General features: G+C 37.2%; 1 protein-coding gene across 2 annotated transcripts in view; it reads left to right on the top strand.

Annotated features, from left to right (window-relative positions):
- The window catches only part of SPICE1 (spindle and centriole associated protein 1), a 70,614-nt gene that overhangs the window by 13,188 nt on the left and 38,055 nt on the right, over positions 1-19,371 (top strand). For both annotated transcript variants that reach the window (XM_011966797.1, XM_011966798.1), the window contains exons 4-7: positions 5,067-5,210; positions 10,092-10,185; positions 10,921-11,027; positions 14,925-15,043. In XM_011966797.1, coding sequence (XP_011822187.1) covers positions 5,067-5,210; positions 10,092-10,185; positions 10,921-11,027; positions 14,925-15,043 — 464 coding nt within the window. The remainder of the gene's footprint in view (positions 1-5,066; positions 5,211-10,091; positions 10,186-10,920; positions 11,028-14,924; positions 15,044-19,371) is intronic.

The following is a 19,371-nucleotide window of genomic DNA, read 5'->3' as shown; positions in this document are numbered from 1 at the left end:
ACTTATTTGTATGCCTAAGTTTTTAAATGATTATTAAAAATAATTCTCATGATCCTGTAGTTGTACCTTGTACCTTTCTTTTCCTTTTCCTTTTTTTTTTTTTTTTTTTTTTTTGAGACAAGGTCTCACTCTATTGCCCAGGCTGGCCTCAAACTCCTGGGCTCATGATGGGATCTTCCTGCCGCGGCCTCATGAACCTCCTGAGTAGCTGAGACTGCAAGTGCACACCACCATGCCTGGCTCTTGTACTTTTCTAAATCATTGTAAAAGTAATAACAGTTTTCATACAGAAAAGCCTTGAGCCAAATATAAATCATGGCCAAAAAGTTTAGTCTTTGATCAGAAGCCATTTTTGACTGTTTGTATTCCTCGTCACTTAGAAGTAAAACTAACTTGTTTTATTTCCTGCCTTGCCAAATCTGTGTAGCACAATGGCTGAAGTTGCCTTGGAAAGGGCCAAGTTACAGGGTTACTACTTAGAGCTGTGCAGCCTGTGTGCCACACAATTTCAAGGGGTGCTATTTACATGGACTCTGATATTAATGTTAACTTATGGAGTTGTGCAGGGTAGTAGCCCTGCCATGTTAGTTTAGTGCCTGTTAATTTAAGTGACTGTTTTCACATTTTATGAAATTATGCATTGCCCTCAAATTTCATCTTTCATTGTAGTAGCATCAATGCTTAAGATGTTTGCAGACACAAATTGAACCTCTCTGTAGTGATCACACTGTCTTTTTTTTTTTTTTTTGAGATAGAGACTTGCTTTGTTGCTGAGGCTGGAGTGCAGTGGCACAATCTCAGCTCACTGCAGCCTCCACCTCCTGGGTTCAAGCGATTCTCCTGCCCCAGCCTCCTGAGTAGCTGGAATTACAGGCACCCACCACCAGGCCTGGCTAATTTTTATATTTTTAGTAGAGACTGAGTTTTGCCATGTTGGCCAGGCTGTTCTTGAACTCCTGAGCTCAGGTGATCCACCCGCCTCAGCCTCCCAAAGTGCTGGGATTACAGGCATGAGCCTCTGTGCCAGCCAGTGAACACAATTTTTTTTAGGAACCTTTAGCGTTGCATTGTGGAATCCTGGGATTCCATAGACTACAGTGTGAAAATTAAAACTTTAGTTAAACCTACTCATTTTGAATATATACTACCATTTATTAATATGTCATATATTAATTTTGAATATTTTCATTGTTTTAATATAATGTATGACTGCTTGGTGAATACAGTACTTATTTTCTGTAAGACATCTAAAATTAGTCTGTTATTTTCTATAAATAGGACACCTAAAACTAATATGTGTTCATATCTAAATTGAGAATACTGGTTCCCAGAAAGAAAAAAATTTTGGTCCCAGGATTTTGAAACCATTTTAGCCATTAAAATCCAATAAATGTGTATATTTTATAAGAAAACTTTTTTTTTTTTAAAGAAAGGCCACCTTTTTTTACAGAATACTGTGACTGATCTAACAGTTCATCGGGCAACTCCTGAAGATCTGGTGAGTTTAATATCAAAACTTAAGTCATTTATTCAGTGTTTTATTTGGTATTTGACTTGTAACCTTTAGAATAGAAACTATAGGCGCTTCCTGGAAGTTGTTCAGTTATGTTTAATCTTGTTTACGTCTATGTAAAATCAAAAAGCCTGGCTTCTGTACTTCCTGATTTTAGCTAGGAATGTCAATTAGTATGTATTAGAGTTTCATTAAATATGTTGTGTTTATAGTTGAAATCTCTTCAGTCTAGTACTGTCCTATATATATCTATCTATCCGCCTTTTAAAAAATCTATAGATAGCTTCAGCATTATTTATTACTTCCCTATACAAACACACTGTTCTAGTCAATGTAATAATTTATCCCTTGAGTGTGCCATGTGTATTTCCATGTCTGAGCCCCCATTCCTTACTTGGAACAGTTTCTGTACCTTCTTCTCTACCTGTTCAAATCTTACTTTACTTCCTTATCTTAGTTCAAATCCTACTTTTTTTTTTTTTTTAAAGTTTCCACTTAGGTTTTTTTTTTTTTTAGATTTATTGAGATATAGTTAGCATACCATAAAATTTACCTGTTTAATGTGTACAGTTTGGTGATTTTTGGTATATTCAGAGTTGTGCAACCACTGTCACTAATTTTGGAATGTTTTCTTTACCCCAAAATGAAACCCTGTACCCATTAACAGTCATTCCTTGTGCCCATTTCTTCCCAGTTTGTGGCAATGACCTATGTACTTCATGCTTTTATGTATTTACGTATTCTGGTCGTTTCATATACGTGGAATACAACACGTGACCTTTTATGTCTAGCTTCTTTGTCTTAGCATAATATTTTCAAGGTTCATCCCTGTCGTAGCACGTATCAGTCTCTGCCCACTGCAGCCTCCACCTCCTGGGCTCAAGCCATCTCCACCTCAGCCTCTTGAGTACCTGGGACTACAGGTGTATGCCACCACACCTGGCTAATTTTTGTATTTTTTGTAGACACCGGATTTTGCCATCTTGCCCAGGCTGGTCTCGAACTCCTGGGCTCAAGCAATCTGCCCATCTCAGCCTCCCAAAGTGCTGGGATTATAGGCGTGAGCCACCACGCCTAGCTCATATTAGTTCTATATTCCTTATAATTGCCAAATTATATTCCATTGTATGGATCTACCATTTTATTTATCTGTTGTTCAGTTGGTGGACATTGCATTGTTTCTGCTTTTGTGTTGTTAGGAATAACGCTGCTGTGAACATTCATGTACAAGTTTTTGTGTGAACATATTCAGTTCTTTTATATGTATACATCTAGGAGTAAAATTGCTGAGTCATGTAATTTCTCCATATTTAACTTTCTAAATAATTGTCAAACTGTTTTACAAAGTGGCTGCACCATTTGCCTCCCAACCAGCATGTATGAGGCTTCCAGTTTCCCCACATTGTTACTGTCACCTTTTTCACTTTAGTTCTCTTAGTAGGTGTAAAGTGCTGTCTCATGCGGTTTCAATTTGCATTTCCCTAATGATAAATGATGTTAAGCATCTTTTTATGAACTTTTCGGCCATTTGTAATATATTCTTTGGAGAAATGTCTATTCAAATACCTTCGTCATTTAAAAATTGGATTATTTGTGGTTGTATTATTGAGTTATAAAAATTATATATGTATTCTGGATATAAGTTCCTTATCAGATATAATTTGCAAGTATTTTCTCCCATTTTCTTAGTTGTTTTTTCAGTTTCTTTATGGTGTCCTTTAAGCAGGGAAGTTTTTAATTTTGATGAAGTCAAATTTACCTGTTTTTTATTTTGTCACATGAGTTTTTAGTATTATATCTAAGAAACTGTTACCTAACCCAAGATTCACAAAGACATACTCCTGTGTTTTCTTCTAAGAGTTTCATAGTTGTAGTTCTTATATGTAGAACTATGATTCATTGTAAGTTAATTTTTCTGTACGGTGTGTGGTGGGAGGGGGGCCCAACTTTGCTAATGGATAATCATTGTCCAAACAGCATTTATTGGAAAGACTATTCTTTCCCCCTTGAATTATCTTAGAACTCTTGTTGAAAAATCGCTCGTCCATAAATATAAACGTTTATTCAGCACTCTCAATTCTATTTCACTGATTTACACGTCAGTCCTTATGTCAGTACCACATTGTCTTGATTACTATAGTTTTCTAGTAAGTTTGAAGTCCTGTTTTTGAAACTGACCAGCAGTTATCTCCTCTGAACTATTACTACCTAACTAAGACATTGAGTATATGACATCTAATGTATATCATTTGTCTTTATATGGATATGCCCAATCTCCATGGGCAGATTGTTAATGCTTTCGAGAGATACGGACCATATCCTATACACCTTTGTGTACCTGGGAGTCTTAATCCTAGTAGGTGCTCATTAACTATTTACTGAGAATAATAATGATGCCCAACTGACTTAATATTTTTTAAATGAAAAATTTCAAACTCAAGGGAAAATGGAGACAAAAATAGAAATAACTGCCATGTACTGTTCACCCAGATAGAATAGTTATTAAAAAATTTGCCATAGTTGCTTCATTTATTGTACCTTTTTCTTTTCTCACTGAAATATTTTAAAGCAAATTCCAGAGAACGCATCATTTTGTGCTTACATATTCAGTTTGCATCTTTAAAAAATAAGCCTTTTTTTTTTTCAACATAACCACAGTGCCATTATTACATCCAACGAAAGTAAATATAATTATTTGGTATTATCTAATACCTAGCCCATATTCACATCTCCTCAATTGTCTTAAAAAAAAATCTTCATTTGTTTTTTGTGAGTCAGAATCTTTGTGTAATATTTGTTATTATCTCTTTAATGGATTGATTTCTTATTTACATGGCGAAAACTCAGCAGTGCACTTTATCGTATATGTTCATGTTCATAGTTCTGAATACTAGAGTACTTATAAAACCAAATATCTGATTTTATTTCTTAGCCACCTTAGTGAACCCTCCCCTCTGACACTTGAGACCTGTGGCGCGTATCTCTTCTTGTACTTCAGGAACTCTACTTCCCTGACATCTATATTTTCAGTGACCCACTTCCACATGAGGCCATTGAAGGGCTATAAACACACTGCATTATTAGTTCTTGGTAGTGATGTGATGATCATGAAATGAGTGTGTCTTTGCCAAAGATGACTTAGTGGATTTTGTACCTTTTACGTTGTGCTCAGTTAGTGTGTGTATATGTGTGTATGTGTATATTTAAAAAAATGCTGGTTTTGACCCATGAATTGATTTTATCATCCATTAAGTGAGTCCCAACCTGTGGTTTGAAAAACACTAGTTTGCTGGATAGTCTTGCAGAAAAGTAGTAGAAATTATTATTTCTTTCTGTATATCTTTTAGGTAGGTTTACCAGCTCTATATTCTTCTTTAAGATCATTTTTGAAAATTTAGGGGACTGAAAATTTTGGCTATGAATGTATATAAACATGTATATATCGGACCAGGAAAAGTTTAAAAAGTGATGAACTAGAGGAGGTGGTTTCACCATCTGAATAGGCAACTTTGTGTCTGAAAGATTCCTTTATGTACTTTTCTCTTCTATATAGGTACGCCGTCATGAAATACACAAATCAAAGAATAGAGCATTAGTACACTGGGAACTCCAAGAAAAAGCTTTGAAGAGAAAATGGAGGAAGCAGAAACCTGAAACTTTAAATCTTGAGAAAAGAAGATTGTCTATCATGAAGGAGGTAATGCTAAACTGCATTAGAGTTAGAAAGAGAAGAAGGAGATAAATAGGGTTCTTTTTCCTTCAATTTGATTCACTTTGGAGAGACTCTAGTAATCACTGCGTTCTTATTCAATAATCTACATGTGGACTTCAAAAAAAGCAACAGAGTGATGATTGGAGTCTGGTTTGGTGGTTTGAATTCCTGTTCTACAACTTACCAGCTATGTGACCCTAAGTAAATTATTTAACTTTTCAGCTTGAATTTTGTCGTATTTCAAATTATTATTTGCTTGTATTGCTATGAGATTTCGGTGATATAATACTAATAGAATGAATAGCAAAATCTTTGCTTATTCCTCTTTTTATATGTAAGCTGCTGTAATTATTTTTCTCAGCTTAACAGCAGTGCTGTTAGATTACTTTGAAAAAAAATAATAATGTTGTATGCTTGTCCAGCTGAGTAGTAAGCAACTTGTCTTTGGCTTAACCTTTTGCCAGACGTGGGGTGTTTGGATAAGTAATCAGATATGTAGGGATAAACAATATGGGAAATAAGAGGAAACTACAGCAAATAACCTTTTTAAATTTGAGTTGAAGTCATTGTAAAGGAATGTGCTTTGTCTTTAGTGTTGCTCCTTGTTCAGATTGAAGCTTATGTACAGCACTTAGCTGTCTGACCTTTCATGGCAACTTTGAATCATACGTGGTCTTTGAGGAATTTGTTAGGCTTCTTATTGAAAGAAAGTCACAGTCTTAGACATCATCAGAAAGAATAATATCTTCCAAATAAATGTTTACATGAGCTTGAGAAAAGAACAGTGGCTTGACTGAGAGAATGCTTCTGTACAGATTATTATCTTTCAGTGATCTTGGACAAGTCACATACATTTAAATGTTATGTGGTAATCCTCAGTGAAAGGCCTAAAAACAGATCTCACCACGAAAAAAGGCAGCCTGCTTGGATTGCATCAGACTCTGGGCTTTTTTTCCTTTCTCTAGTGGTTCCTGCTCATGTCCTGAATTTCTCATACAAGTTATAGATGTGGTAGAAGTAGGTGTTTACAGAAGGGTGGTGAGAGACAGTGAGTGATGTTTCTTTGCCTTTTTTTTGTAGATCTGCTGCTTCAGGCACTAGTGTAGTGGTTCTCAACTCTCACTGCACATTAGAGTCAGTCAGAGTCAAGAAGCCCCATTAAAAAATTATGTAATAGCTGGGTGTGGCAGCTCATGCCTGTAATCCCAGCATTTTGGGAGGCCAAGGCGGGCGGATCACCCGAGGTCAGGTGTTCAAGACCAGCCTGGCCAACGTGGTAAAACCCCATCTTTACAAAAATACAAAAATTAGCTGGGCATGATGGCGGGTTCCTGTAATCCCAGCTACTTGGGAGGCTGAGGTGGGAGAATTGCTTGAACCTGGGAGGCAGAGGTTGCAATGAGCTGAGATTGTCCAGGCTGTCTCAACAACAACAACAACAACAACAAAACCAAAAAAAAAAAAAAAAGCTCCTAAAAATTAGTCGGGTGCAGGGGCAGGTGCCTGTAGTCCCAGCTACTCAGGAGGCTGAGGCAGGAGAATTGCTTGAATCTAGGTTGCAGTGAGCCGAGATCGTGCCACTGCACTCTAGCCTGGGCATCAGAGTGAGAGTCTGTCTCAAAAAAAAGAAAAAAATCTCTCTCTCTCTCTCTATATATATAACTATATCTGGACTGTATACCCAGAGATTCAGATTTAGTTGACCTAAGATGTGGCCCCATGTAGGTGTTTTTTAGACAGTTCCTATGTAATTTTAATGTGCTGCAGGGGTCGAGCACCTCCGCTCTTACCGGGATTCAGGTGTTTTCTGTCTACCAGCGTACCTTGGAGATAATTTCCTGTCAGTGCTTAGACACCTACCTTTTCTTTTTGATGGCCAGTAGCATATAGATGTACCACAATTTATTTATCCTGTGCTTTATTGGTGAACACTTAGGTTGTGTATTAGAGTACAGTTTAAGCTTCTGGAAATAAAAAAAGACTGTCCTATATGTTTTGTTTTAAACAAACAAATTTATTTCTGTTTCATGAAACAGTTGAGAGGAAAGTGGTAGCTGGTAGGGAACTCTGCAGTCCTTTATTACACAACTTCTGTCTCTGAATACAGAATGGCCATAGCAGCTTCCTTCAGCTATATGCCAGCCAGCAGGAAACAGGAAGAACGGTGCATGCTACTCCTATTACATGTCACCCAGAAGTTCTGGCATATATCCTGTTGGCCAGAAAGTCATCACATGGCCATTCCCACCTACAAAGATGGCTGGGAAATCTAGCTGTGTAATTGGCTAAAATGCAGGAGTTCTGCTGTTAAAGGAGAAACCAAAAGAACATGGCTGGACACTTAAGTAGTACTGTCAGTTACCCACAGATTGTTTTCTACCTTGCTACTATCAATAATGTAATAAATATCTTTGAACATGTTTTTGGGTACACATATATTTGTAGGATAAATTCTTAAAAGTAGAATTGCTTAGTCAGTGGATATGTGCATCTTTGATTTCAATGTTGGTAAATTTGCAGTGTCTCTGTTTAAGGGATGCAGTGGACCAAAGGAAGAAGCCTCCTTACACATATCACATAAGCTTCATCACTGTGTATTAAAGCTAACAGGACCCATCCACCTAAAGCGGGACTCCTAGATTAACATAAATTAAGAGAAAGATCTTTGGCCAGCATCATCTCAGATTTCATTTGCTGTAAGATGTACCCATGCCATGGGAATCAAGCAAATTAGGGTTCCCTCTCACTCATGGAGAGGGAGGCTTTCAAAATAATCTTATGAATCCCCAAAATGTAATAACTCCTAAAGTCTCTTTGTAATTCCCCAATTCTACCTGGTGTCTATTACCATGGGACAAAAGGGCTAAGATGACGAGTTTCTGATAATGACTTTTTTTTTTTGCAAGGACTGGGATCCTTTGAAAATCCAACATGTGTACCACCACTTACAGGTTTAAGTTTGTGCTCTGCAAACTATTTGAGGAGTAATATATGCAGTTAGGCTTGTGAAAATCAGTTTACCTATCAAGAGGATGGGCTTTATGAGAGGAGTTATAAATCTAGAAAGAAGAAGTAAAAGCCAGTACAGTGATCTCTGACCACTCACACCATTTTTCCCAAGGGCAGGGACTAAGCAGGAGTGTCCAATCTTTTGGCTTCATTGGAAGAAGAAGAGTTGTCTTGGGCCACACGTAAAATACATTAACACTAATGATAGCTGATGAGCTAAAAAAAAAAAAAAAGTTGTGAAAAAAAATCTCATAATGTTTTAAGGAAGTTTACAAATTTGTGTTAGGCCACATTCAAAGCTGTCCTGAGCCACAGGTTGGACAAGCTTGCACTAGCAGAAGGTGACAGATAATGGCTTTTACATGAGACCTCGTTATAATCAGTATCAGGTCTCAATATGGTTAATAAGATTATTTATAATCTTCATGTGTCAATTCCATCTCTTTGTTTTGATAGGTCAATGCTTTTTAAAAAGTAAACTCTTAAAATTGTTATTAGGAAATAAGCTTTGTGTAATTTTTCTAGTATAGTGAAACACTATACTCATTCATTCACATTATTTCCTAAGTTTGTAATTGCTTGTACTTGCAAGATGGCTAAGCAGGAGTAGAAATTTGGTTTGTGGGATAATATGATTTAAGTTACAGCAAAATTCTCAAACATCTCTAGAGTGGTATATAGGTTTTCAGTGTTTCCATATCCATCTACCACCCCGTAGGGCTGGGGAAGGGTTGTTGACTGGGACTAGACTCTGAGTCTTCTGGTTCTAATGTGCTCTTGACTTGATACCATTCCAAAGCTTAATGTTTGTGGAAGGAATAAATTCAGGGCTTTCTTCTTACTAAGCCAGCCAACCTGCTTGGCTATAGTGGGGGAAGAAGGGGAAAAATGAAGAATGTGACTCTTGCTATTTTTCTTTCTGTGTCCTAAAACAATAACTGAGGTCACATTATGTATATACTTGATTCCGTAGTATAGAGAAATTCTGGTAAGAGCATTTGTTACCAGGTATTTTATCAGTTTGAGTCAGTGTTGGAAGCTGAGCTGTTTCCAAGTACTTTTAACTTAAGAATGCCATCTGGTGGTGGTGCCGAGAGAATTATCTGGCTTTTACTCTAGCCTGTGGCCTTGCTTATAATTATGAAAGTTTCTAAGTTGAAAGTGCATAATCAGAGGCACTGCTGTAAATGTTACTTTTTGTGTTCCTACCTCTCCAGGGTAAAAAACTGATTTGTTTTTAAACACAGAAGCCTCACATTTTTTGTTTAATCCTAAAACTCATATCTTATGTCATGTCTTTAAAGTTGTAGGTCATGACACATTAGTGGGTTACATTAGTGGACTCTGAATTCACTCTAGTGGTTGAAACACCTCTAAGTTTATGGCTCAAAGATTCATATCTTTAATCTGTGTTTTTCAAACTATGGATTATAATTTGTTAATGAATTGTGAAGTTAGTGAGTTGCTGCCAACATTTAAAAAATAGAATAGAAATTTACAAGAAAATATCAGTGGTTCTCATGGAGCAAGGTTAATTAAAACTTTTATTTTGTATACACACACAAGTATATATGTATATCTGTGTAAATATATATATTTGCATGTGTGTAAGTGTCGTGGGTCACAATTGTATTTCTTTGATTGCAGTCAAGTATTTGAAAGCCAGTAATTATTGTCATAGCCCCATCTAGTGGTACTTAAGGATATTACTGCTGAAGGATTTTAGGAAGGTAGCCTATGGTTATTCCATGCTCCTGGCCTTTTTATAGTCTTTTCCTTTGTGATTTGAAAAATTATTTTTATTTGAAAAATACATGTTTATCTGAATAATAATACTTGTCATTAACACGTGTCTAGATTCTTTCTGATCAATACCAGATGCAAGATGTATTGGAGAAATCTGATCATCTAATAGCTGCAGCAAAAGAGCTGTTTCCTCGTAGGCGCACAGGTATTCAATTCAAATAAAAGCTTCTCTTTTTTATTAACTATAGCCCACAACTATTTGGAAGAATTTAAAATCCTTTCTTAGGCATCATATTATTTGTATTACAAGTATTATAGGGTGGATTTACAAGGGTTGTTAGGGTTAGAGTCATTATAATCTGTTTCCTTTCCACTAAGAATATTAACTAGTTGTGTTACAAATAATTCAGCTAAGGAAAAGTAAATTGTTTTAATCTACTAAAATATCTTGTGGTGTAAAGTATAGGATTTTGTAATTTTAAAATGTGACTTGAGTAAAGCTTAATTTGAAACCTAAAGCAACTTCAGTCTCTATAAAAGGAACTTTGCCTTTTGTCGGATATATGCATTATTTATTTTAATGTGTGTGTAGTTCATTGTTTATCTTAATCTTCTAGAAACATCATTAATTTTTTGTGTAAGGTTGGAATTCCGGCTTGCCAATTTATTAGTGTTACTCTGGGCTAGTTACTTAATGTCTGTGAGTTTCAGTTTACTGATCTGTAAATTAGTAATAGTACTTACAGGGTTTTATGAGAGTAAAATGAGTTAATATATGTAAGTATGTTTAGAACAGTGCCTGGCATATAGTAAGCACTACATTAATGTGAGCTGCTGTTTAAGATTTTCATATGATGATGCAAACCAATGGCAGTATATAGCTTGTGAAGTCAATTTAATTAAATGAAACAAATCATCACAACTTCTTTTCATTTTACAGGGTTTCCAAATATAACAGTGGCTCCTGATTCCTCTCAGGGTCCCATTGTGGTAAATCAAGACCCTGTCACCCAATCTGTCTTTAATGAGTCTGTCATAGAACCTCAGGTAATGTGTTCTACTCACAGCTATAACACTCATGCTGAAAGGAAGTTTAAGTTGATATAGGCCTTGTAAATATTTTAAAAGTTTAAATATCAACAAGTGCTAGTTGTGGTTGCTAGATTTGCTGTTACTTAAGTGTATTGCACTTTCTGTGAGTAATGTTTGTACCAAACAAGACTGGATAATAATAGCTAACATTTATTGAGTGTTTACCTAGTAGGTGTATATACTGTTGTTATCCCCATTTGGCAGATGAAGAAACTGAAGCTGAGAAAATTTAAGTGACTTGGCCAAGATCACATAGTTTGCATCAGAGATGGGATTCAAATCTAGGCCACGTGGCTCCACAAGACTGCCACCATCAATCATTGTGGAAACAGCGGGGAGTCTTTCCACTTGGAGTCAGGTGGATCTACTTACTAGCTGTTTGATCTTGAGCTGATTTCTTAAAATATCTGGGTGGGCTCAGAATGTGTTTTGCTTCTTTGTTTTTTGTTAAATGGGACTAGAATATACCTGATATCGTTGTTGCATGGATCAGGTGAGATAGGTTATGTAAAGTTCCTGGTGTAATACCAGGAACATAGTACTTCATAAATGTTAGTCTCTCTTAATGTATTAGGATATTTAAGAAACACCTTCCCAAGAAACTTGCAATTTATCAACTAGTTATATGGGAGAATTGTATTACACTAGTAAAACATTAGTTAGCTGTGTTCTAACCTAATGGGAATTCTTAATTAATGAAAATGTTTAGAATTTTGAGATAGTAAACTTTTTTAAAAGCCCATGAATAATTTAATACTAAAATAAAACAACTTATGCATGACTAGGACTCAGTATCTATTTAATGAAATTTCTTAAGTTATAGTTTCTGTGAAAAAAGAAAAGAATCATCAGAGGGATATTCCTAGGGAGTTGCAAGGTCCAGAATCATAAAAGATATGTTAATTATATTGTTTCATACTTCCAAAGGCAATTAAGTAAAATGTTACGCATATTTTAAATAGCCCAAAACCTTTTGCCATATTTGCAGGCAAAAACCATTTATGTTTTGGCACTTAATGAGAAGTTAGCTTTCAGATAGTTGGAAATTTAATCACCCTAGAATGTCTTATTGCTGTAGTATGTTCAACTGAAGATTTTACTTTGATTTAAATAAATCATATAGTGAAGTGTGCCCTATTTATTTCAGTCACACTTTAAGCACTTTTTCAGTTAATTGGAGCCTGGAAACAAGTACACGATGTATCCCAGCAACATGGAATAAAGCAGTCACATTTTATTCTGTTGAAGAGTCCATTCTCACACCTGAGCCTATTACCGTTAATACAGCAGTAGAATTTCAAATTAATGTTACTGATACAACTAATTTACCTACCTGGTTTAAGTTCTTTATCAATTTACAGCTGATAGCAGATGAAAAACAGTGATGTGAGCCTCTCAAAGCAGAGGTAGCAGAGAAAAATGGTGGTGAGGGAGGAGAGAGAGGACACCTGGATAGATAAGCAGAGGACCACTATACATCAGAAGGGAAATTGGTGTTGCTGTAGATAATCTTGAGTCACCAAGAAAAAATGAAATTATAACTGAATTACTTAAGTTCTCTGGGTCCTAGTTTCTTCATCCATATAGGAATTAGTGAGACTAAACCTACTCACTTATTCATCATGTAATATTTCAGATCATGCACTAGATGCTAAGATACATAGATGATTAAGGCATGTCTCTGTCATTGGATTAGGGAAGTAGCAGGAGTTGAGGTTAGAGAGACAAATAGGACCTAGGTCCTGAAGGACTAAGGACTGGAAAGTAAAAGTAGAGCCACTGAAGGATTTTAAAGAGTGGAGTCATGATGAGATCCAGTATAGTGTGGAAGGTGGATTGGGGAGGGACAAGACTGGAGAGAGGGTCTGGTTAGAAGACTTAGGTGGGCATCTTAGTGAGAAGTGGTGAGGGCCTGACCCAAAGCCCTAGCATTTGGGAGGCCAAGGCAGGTGGACCCCTTGAGCCCGAATGTTGAAGACCAGCCTGAATAAGGAAGGAAATAAAGGAGAATAGGGATAGACTTGAGTGTGGTTAAAATGAGGTAGAGTTGGCAGAATTGGGTGGCTGATAGGACAGGACAGGTGAGAAAGAAGGGTAACTCCTCATTTGCTGGCTTGAGCATTTGAGTAGATGGTGACGCTCTTCATGGTCTTAGGTAATATTGGCAGGAACAGAATTTCTGGAAGAATGGTGGGATGGGTTAGAAAGCTGTTCAGCTTGGACCTATGGAGTAGGGATATCTTTTTTTTTTTTTTCTTTTTTGAGACAGGTTCTTGCTGTGTCACCCAGGCTGGAATGCAGTGGCACAGTCATGACTCACTGCAGCCTCTACCTCCTGGGCTCAAGCAATCCTCCTGCCTCAGCCTCTTGAATAGCTGAGACCACAGGTGCATGCCACCACGCCTGCCTAATTTTTGTATTTTTGGTATAGACGGGGTTTTTCCATGTTGCCCAAGCTCCTGGGCTCTGTTGCCCAAGCTGGTCTCAAACTTGGGCTCGTGTGATTCTCCTGCCTTGGCCTCTTAAAATGCTGGGATTACAGGAATGAGCCACTGTGCCTGGCCAGAATAGGGATGTCTTATAGGCAGTTGAATATGAATGTCTAGGGCTTAGGACAGATCTGGGTGTGAAGATGGAGGTTTGGAAATTAATAGCATTTCATTTGTAATTATAGCTTTGGAATTAGATAAAAACATTCAGAAAGTGGATCAGATGAGGGGAGAAAAGGTTGATATAGGCCTTGTGGTAAGTATTTTAAAAGTTTAAATATCAACAAATGCTAGTTGTGGTTGCTAGATTTGCTCTTACTTAACTGTATTGCACTTCTGTGAATACCGTTTGTACCAAACAAGGTAAGACTGGATAATAATAGCTAAAATTTATTGAGTACTTACCTAGTAGGTGTGATGTGACTTGAGTCACATCAGATATAAGGAAAGGGTAGAAAAATAAGATCAGTAAAGGAGATTGGGAAGGAAGGGCCAGAAGAGTAGGAGAAAATCTAAGAAAATACGGTATTATGGGAGTTAAAAGAAATGTGTATCAAGTAGTTTTTTTTTTTTTTTTTTTTGGAGACAGGGTCTCGCTGTGTTGTCCAGGTTGGAATGCAGTGGCACGATCACAACTCACTGCAGCCTCGACCTTCCTGGGCTCAGGTTATTCTCCCTCCTCAGCCTCCTGAATAGCTGAGACTACAGGTGTGGGCTACCTCACTTGGCTAATTTTAAAATTTTTTTGTAGAGATATGGTTTCCGCCATGTTATTCAGGCTGGTCTTCAACATTCGGGCTCAAGCGGTCCACCCGCCTTGGCCTCCCGAAGTGCTAGAGTTTTAGGCATGAGCCACCACACCTGGCCAAGTGAATTTTAAAGGAAAGAAATGAGTGGTCAGAAAAGTAAGGGAAGGCAAAGGCAGAAATATCCGTTTGATTTAGGAATGAGTGTGTTGAGGTTGACCTTGTAGAGAGCAGTTTGAGTGGAGCAATAGGGCAGAAGCAAAGTTGCAGGGCATAGGTGGTGAGTGAGGAGGGTGGAACAACTCTTTCAAGAAGTTTGGTGGTAGAAGAAAGAAGACATATATAGCTTAAGGTAAGTATAGGGTCAGGTTAAGATGGGAGAGGCTTGCTCACATTTAAATGCTGGTGAACTGAAGCCACTACAGAGAGAGATGTTGAAAATGTTCGAGGGATAGGATAATTGATAGGAGTGGAAGGATGTGAGAGGATTTGTGTTCTACAACATGTGGAAGGCTTAGGAGGAGGGACCTCTCTTCTGTTATGACAGAAAAAAAAAAAAGAAAGTCTGAATATATATCTAATCAACTTGTGCTATTTTTATTGTTGTGTTGAGACAGGCTCTTAATGATGTAGATGGTGAAGAAGAAGGAACTATTAATAGCCAGTCAGGAGAAAGTGAGAATGAGAATGAGTTGGATAACTCTCTAAACTCTCAGTCTAACACAAATACAGACAGGTATGTGTATATGGCATAAATACTACAACTCGTGGCTTTTTTCCATGGCTGTTTCAATGTTTGTCTATTGCATCATTTTTTTATTAAATGGAAGTTTGTTTTTATTTAAAAAGTTGTTTATTTTGATATTTCAAAATAATTTGCAGGGATAATATAAAAAGCTCTTATATACTCTTTACTCAGATTCATCAATTATTAACATTTTCCACATTTCTTTTATCATTTTATCTCCTTTTCTGAGTATGCACACACATACATGCATGTACATGTGCACCTCTCATCACCTGAGTAATATACATTGTACCCAATATGTAGTTTTTTATCCCCCACCTACCTCCCGCCCTCCGCCTTCTGAGTCTCCAAAGTCTGTTATATCACTCTGTATGCCTTTGCATACCCATAGCTTAGCTCCTTAGCAAGTAAGAACATGTGGTATTTGGTTTTCCATTCCTCAGTTACTTCTCTTAGAATAATGGTCTCCAGCTCCATCCAAACTGTTGCAAAATACATTATTATTATTATTTTTGTGTGTGTGTGTGTGTGTGTGTGTGTGTGGCTGAGTAGTACTCCATGGTGTGTCTATACCACATTTTCTTTATCCACTCATTGGTCGTTGGGCACTTAGGTTGGTTCCATATTTTTGCAGTTGACTAACACACATTTTTAAAGAACTATTTGGAAGTAAGTTGCATGCTTCATGTTCCTTTATCCCTAAATACTCAGTGCGTGGTTCCCAAGAAAAAGAGCATTCATTCAGATAAAATCACAGTGCAATGATCACAATCAGGAAATTACATTGATTTAACACTATTATCTAATCCATAGACCTTATTTCGATTTCTCCAGTTGTCCCATTAATATTTATTTTGTTTTTTTGGATGATTAAAGAACTAATCGTAATCACTTATTATATTTAGTTTTCATGTCTTTTCATTTAAAAAAAAACCTGGAATCTTCTAAAATCTAATCTTAGTGTTTCTTTGCCTTTTATGACATTTTTATAGTTTTGAAGAAGTACAGGGCAGTTATTTTACAGAATTCCCTCTAACTTGACTTTGTCTTATAATTTCTTCATTATTAGACTCAGCTTACTTACGCATTTTGAGCAGGAATACCCCTAAAGTGATGCTAAGTCCTCAGTACGGAATATCAAGAGGCGGTGATACCTTGGTTTAATTATTGGTGCTGTTAACTTTCATTGTTTGGTTACAGTGATGTCTGCCATATTCCTTCAATGGATTATACTGTTTTTTCTTTTATTTATTTTGATGTTTATTTGTCACATACTTGGGAGCTTCTTCAAATAATTCCGGTGTCCTTTTAACGTATCTTCTTTAACATTTAATTTCTGGCACAACATAGCTCTTATTATACTTTCTCTTCTCCGGAATCAACCATTTCTTCAAGAATCCTTAACTCATTTTATTAAAGAAGTGTGTTTAGAAACCAAGCTCTAAGTATTAGATGTGTTTATTGCACTTGGCGGTTATTGTTTTTAGACCAACAGATACATATATATGCACACATACATATATATACCTATAGTCATATATATATGAACATATTTATATCAGTATCTAGTTTTCTGTCTATTTAGCTATAAATCATGAATTTACAGTGATACTTCCAAGTCCAATTTAACACTATTGGTTTTATCTTGGCCCTTTCTTATTCCACATTTGTATCACTCTTCTTTAACACCGAGCAGCATGTCTCCAAACATTACACAAGTAGATTTATTCATATTCAATCCTGCAATACATAGAAAGTAGTTTTGGAATTGCTGCGCCCATACTAATGCAAAAATAAACCTGCTAAGTAGAGTTGAAGATTGTTTGCAGATTTCTAAAATGTTATTGTATTCATTTGAAATATAATTAGGTTCATTTGTTTCTATTTGTATTCAATTTTAGGTTTTTACCTCTCTTTTTGACAAAATTATACAAAAAGCTGTTTTTAGGGTAATGTCACCATCCCCTATCCCTTCTAACTAGTTCCTGTCTACACTTACCCTTGTAGGTAATCAGTTTCCTTAGTTTTTAAATTTATTCTTTCTGTGTTTCTTTTTATAAATGTAAGCAGATATATATATATATATCTCCTTATTTTCTCTTCTTTCTTATATAAAAGGTAACATACCATATTTGCTTTTATTTTACTTTATTTTAATTGACAATAAATGTGCATATTCATGGGGTACATAGATGTTTTTATACATATAATGTATAGTGATCAGATTGGGGTAATTAACATATCCATCTATATTTACTTTTACTACTTAATAATATATCCTGGAAATCTCCCGATAGCTGTTTATAAGTTTACAGAGATATTTTTTCTTCATTTTTATAATAAAATGAAACAGTTGCTTAGTACTAAATTGTGTGAATGTACTGTAGTTTATTTGACCATTCTCATATATATGGTAATTTAGGTTATTTTCAGTATTTTATTTTATTTTTCATTTTTTGAGATGGAGTCTCATTCTGTTGCCCAGGCTGGAGTGCGGTGTCACCATCTTGACTCACTGCAACCTCCGCATCCCAGGTTCAAGTGATTCTCCTGCCTCAGCCTCCCAAGTAACTGGATTACAGGCATGCGCCACCAGGCCTGGCTAACTTTGTATTTTTATTAGAGACTGCATTGTTCGGCTCCCACTTAAAAGCGGGACATGCGGTGTTTTTGTCTTTCTGTTCCTGCATTAGTTTGCTGAGGATAATGGCATCCAGCTCCATCCATGTCCCTGCAAAAGACATGATTTCATTCCTTTTTATGGCTGCATAGTATTCCATGTTTTATTACATTAACTAGAGAGAACTGGCATCTTTATGACATTGAATTTTGCTATCCAAGAACATAGTGTATTTTTCCGTTTGTTAAAAGGTCCGCTGCTTTCTTCAGAGCTGTCAGGCATAGACATTTAAGTCTGATGAAGCTGTGCCCACAGCTGCCCCTTCCCCCAGGTGCTCTGTCCCAGGGAGATGGGGGTTTTATTTATAAGTCCTTGACTGGGGCTGCTGCCTTTTTTTCAGACATGTCCTGCCCATTGAGGAGAAATCTGGCAGTCTGGCCGCAGCGGCCTTGCTGAGCTGCAGTGGGCTCTACCCAGTTTGAACTTCCTGGTGGCTTTGTTTACACTATGAGTGTAAAACCACCTACTCAAGCCTCAGCAATGGTGGACTCCCCTTCCCCCACCAAGCTCGAGCCTCCCAAGTCGATCTCAGATTGCTGCTGTGCTGGCAGCGAGAATTTCAAGCCAGTGGATCTTAGTTTGCTGGGCTCCATGGGGGTGGGATCCGCTGAGCCAGACCACTTGGCTCCCTGGCTTCAGCCCCCTTTCCAGGGGAGTGAATAGTTCTGTCTCGCTGGCATTCTAGGCACCACTGGGGTATGGAAACAAAACAAAACAAAACACTCCTGCAGCTAGTTCGGTGTCTGCCCAAATGGCCCCCCATTTTTGTGCTTGAAACCCAGGACCCTGGGTTTCAAGGGTGGGCATTGGAGGGAATCTCTTGGAGCCAGACCACTTGTGTCCCTGGCTTCAGCCCCCTTTCCAGGGGACTGAACAGTTCTGTCTCGCTGGCATTCTAGGCGGCACTGGGGTATGGAAAAAAAAAAAACCAAAAGACACTCCTGCAGCTAGTTCGGTGTCTGCCCAAATGACCCCCCAGTTTTGTGCTTGAAACCCAGGACCCTGCTGGGGTGGGCATTGGAGGGAATCTCTTGGAAGACCATGGGAAAAGTGCAGTATGTGGGCCAGAGTGCAAGGTTCCTTAGGCTCAGTCCCTCATGGCTTCCCTTGGATAGGGGAGACTTTAACACCTCATGGTCAATATTAGACAGATCAATGAGACAGAAAATTAACAAGGATATTCAGGACTTGAACTCAACTCTGGACCAAGCAGACTTAATAGACATCTACAGAACTCTCCACCCCAAATCAACAGAATATACATTGTTCTCTTACTTCATTGCATTTATTCTGAAATTGACCACATAATTGGAAGTAAAACACTCCTCAGCAAATGCAAAAACGGAAATCATAACAAACAGTCTCTCAGACCACAGTGCAATCAAGTTAGAAATCAGGATTAAGAAACTCACTCAAAACTGCACAACTACATGGAAACTGAACAACCTGCTCCCGAATGACTACTGGGTACATAACTAAATGAAGGCAGAACTAAAGATGTTCTTTGAAATCAGTGAGAACAAAGACACATCATACTAGAATCTCTGGGACACATTTAAAGCAGTGTGTAGAGGGAAATTTATAGCACTAAATGCCCACAAGAGAAAGCAGGAAAGATAGAAAATCGACACCCTAA

This window comes from Mandrillus leucophaeus, unplaced genomic scaffold (assembly GCF_000951045.1).
Source record: "Mandrillus leucophaeus isolate KB7577 unplaced genomic scaffold, Mleu.le_1.0 Scaffold775, whole genome shotgun sequence".
NCBI classification, from domain to species: domain Eukaryota; kingdom Metazoa; phylum Chordata; class Mammalia; order Primates; family Cercopithecidae; genus Mandrillus; species Mandrillus leucophaeus.
Note: the sequence above shows the minus strand (reverse complement) of the source record. Positions and strands in the feature narration are given on the sequence as shown.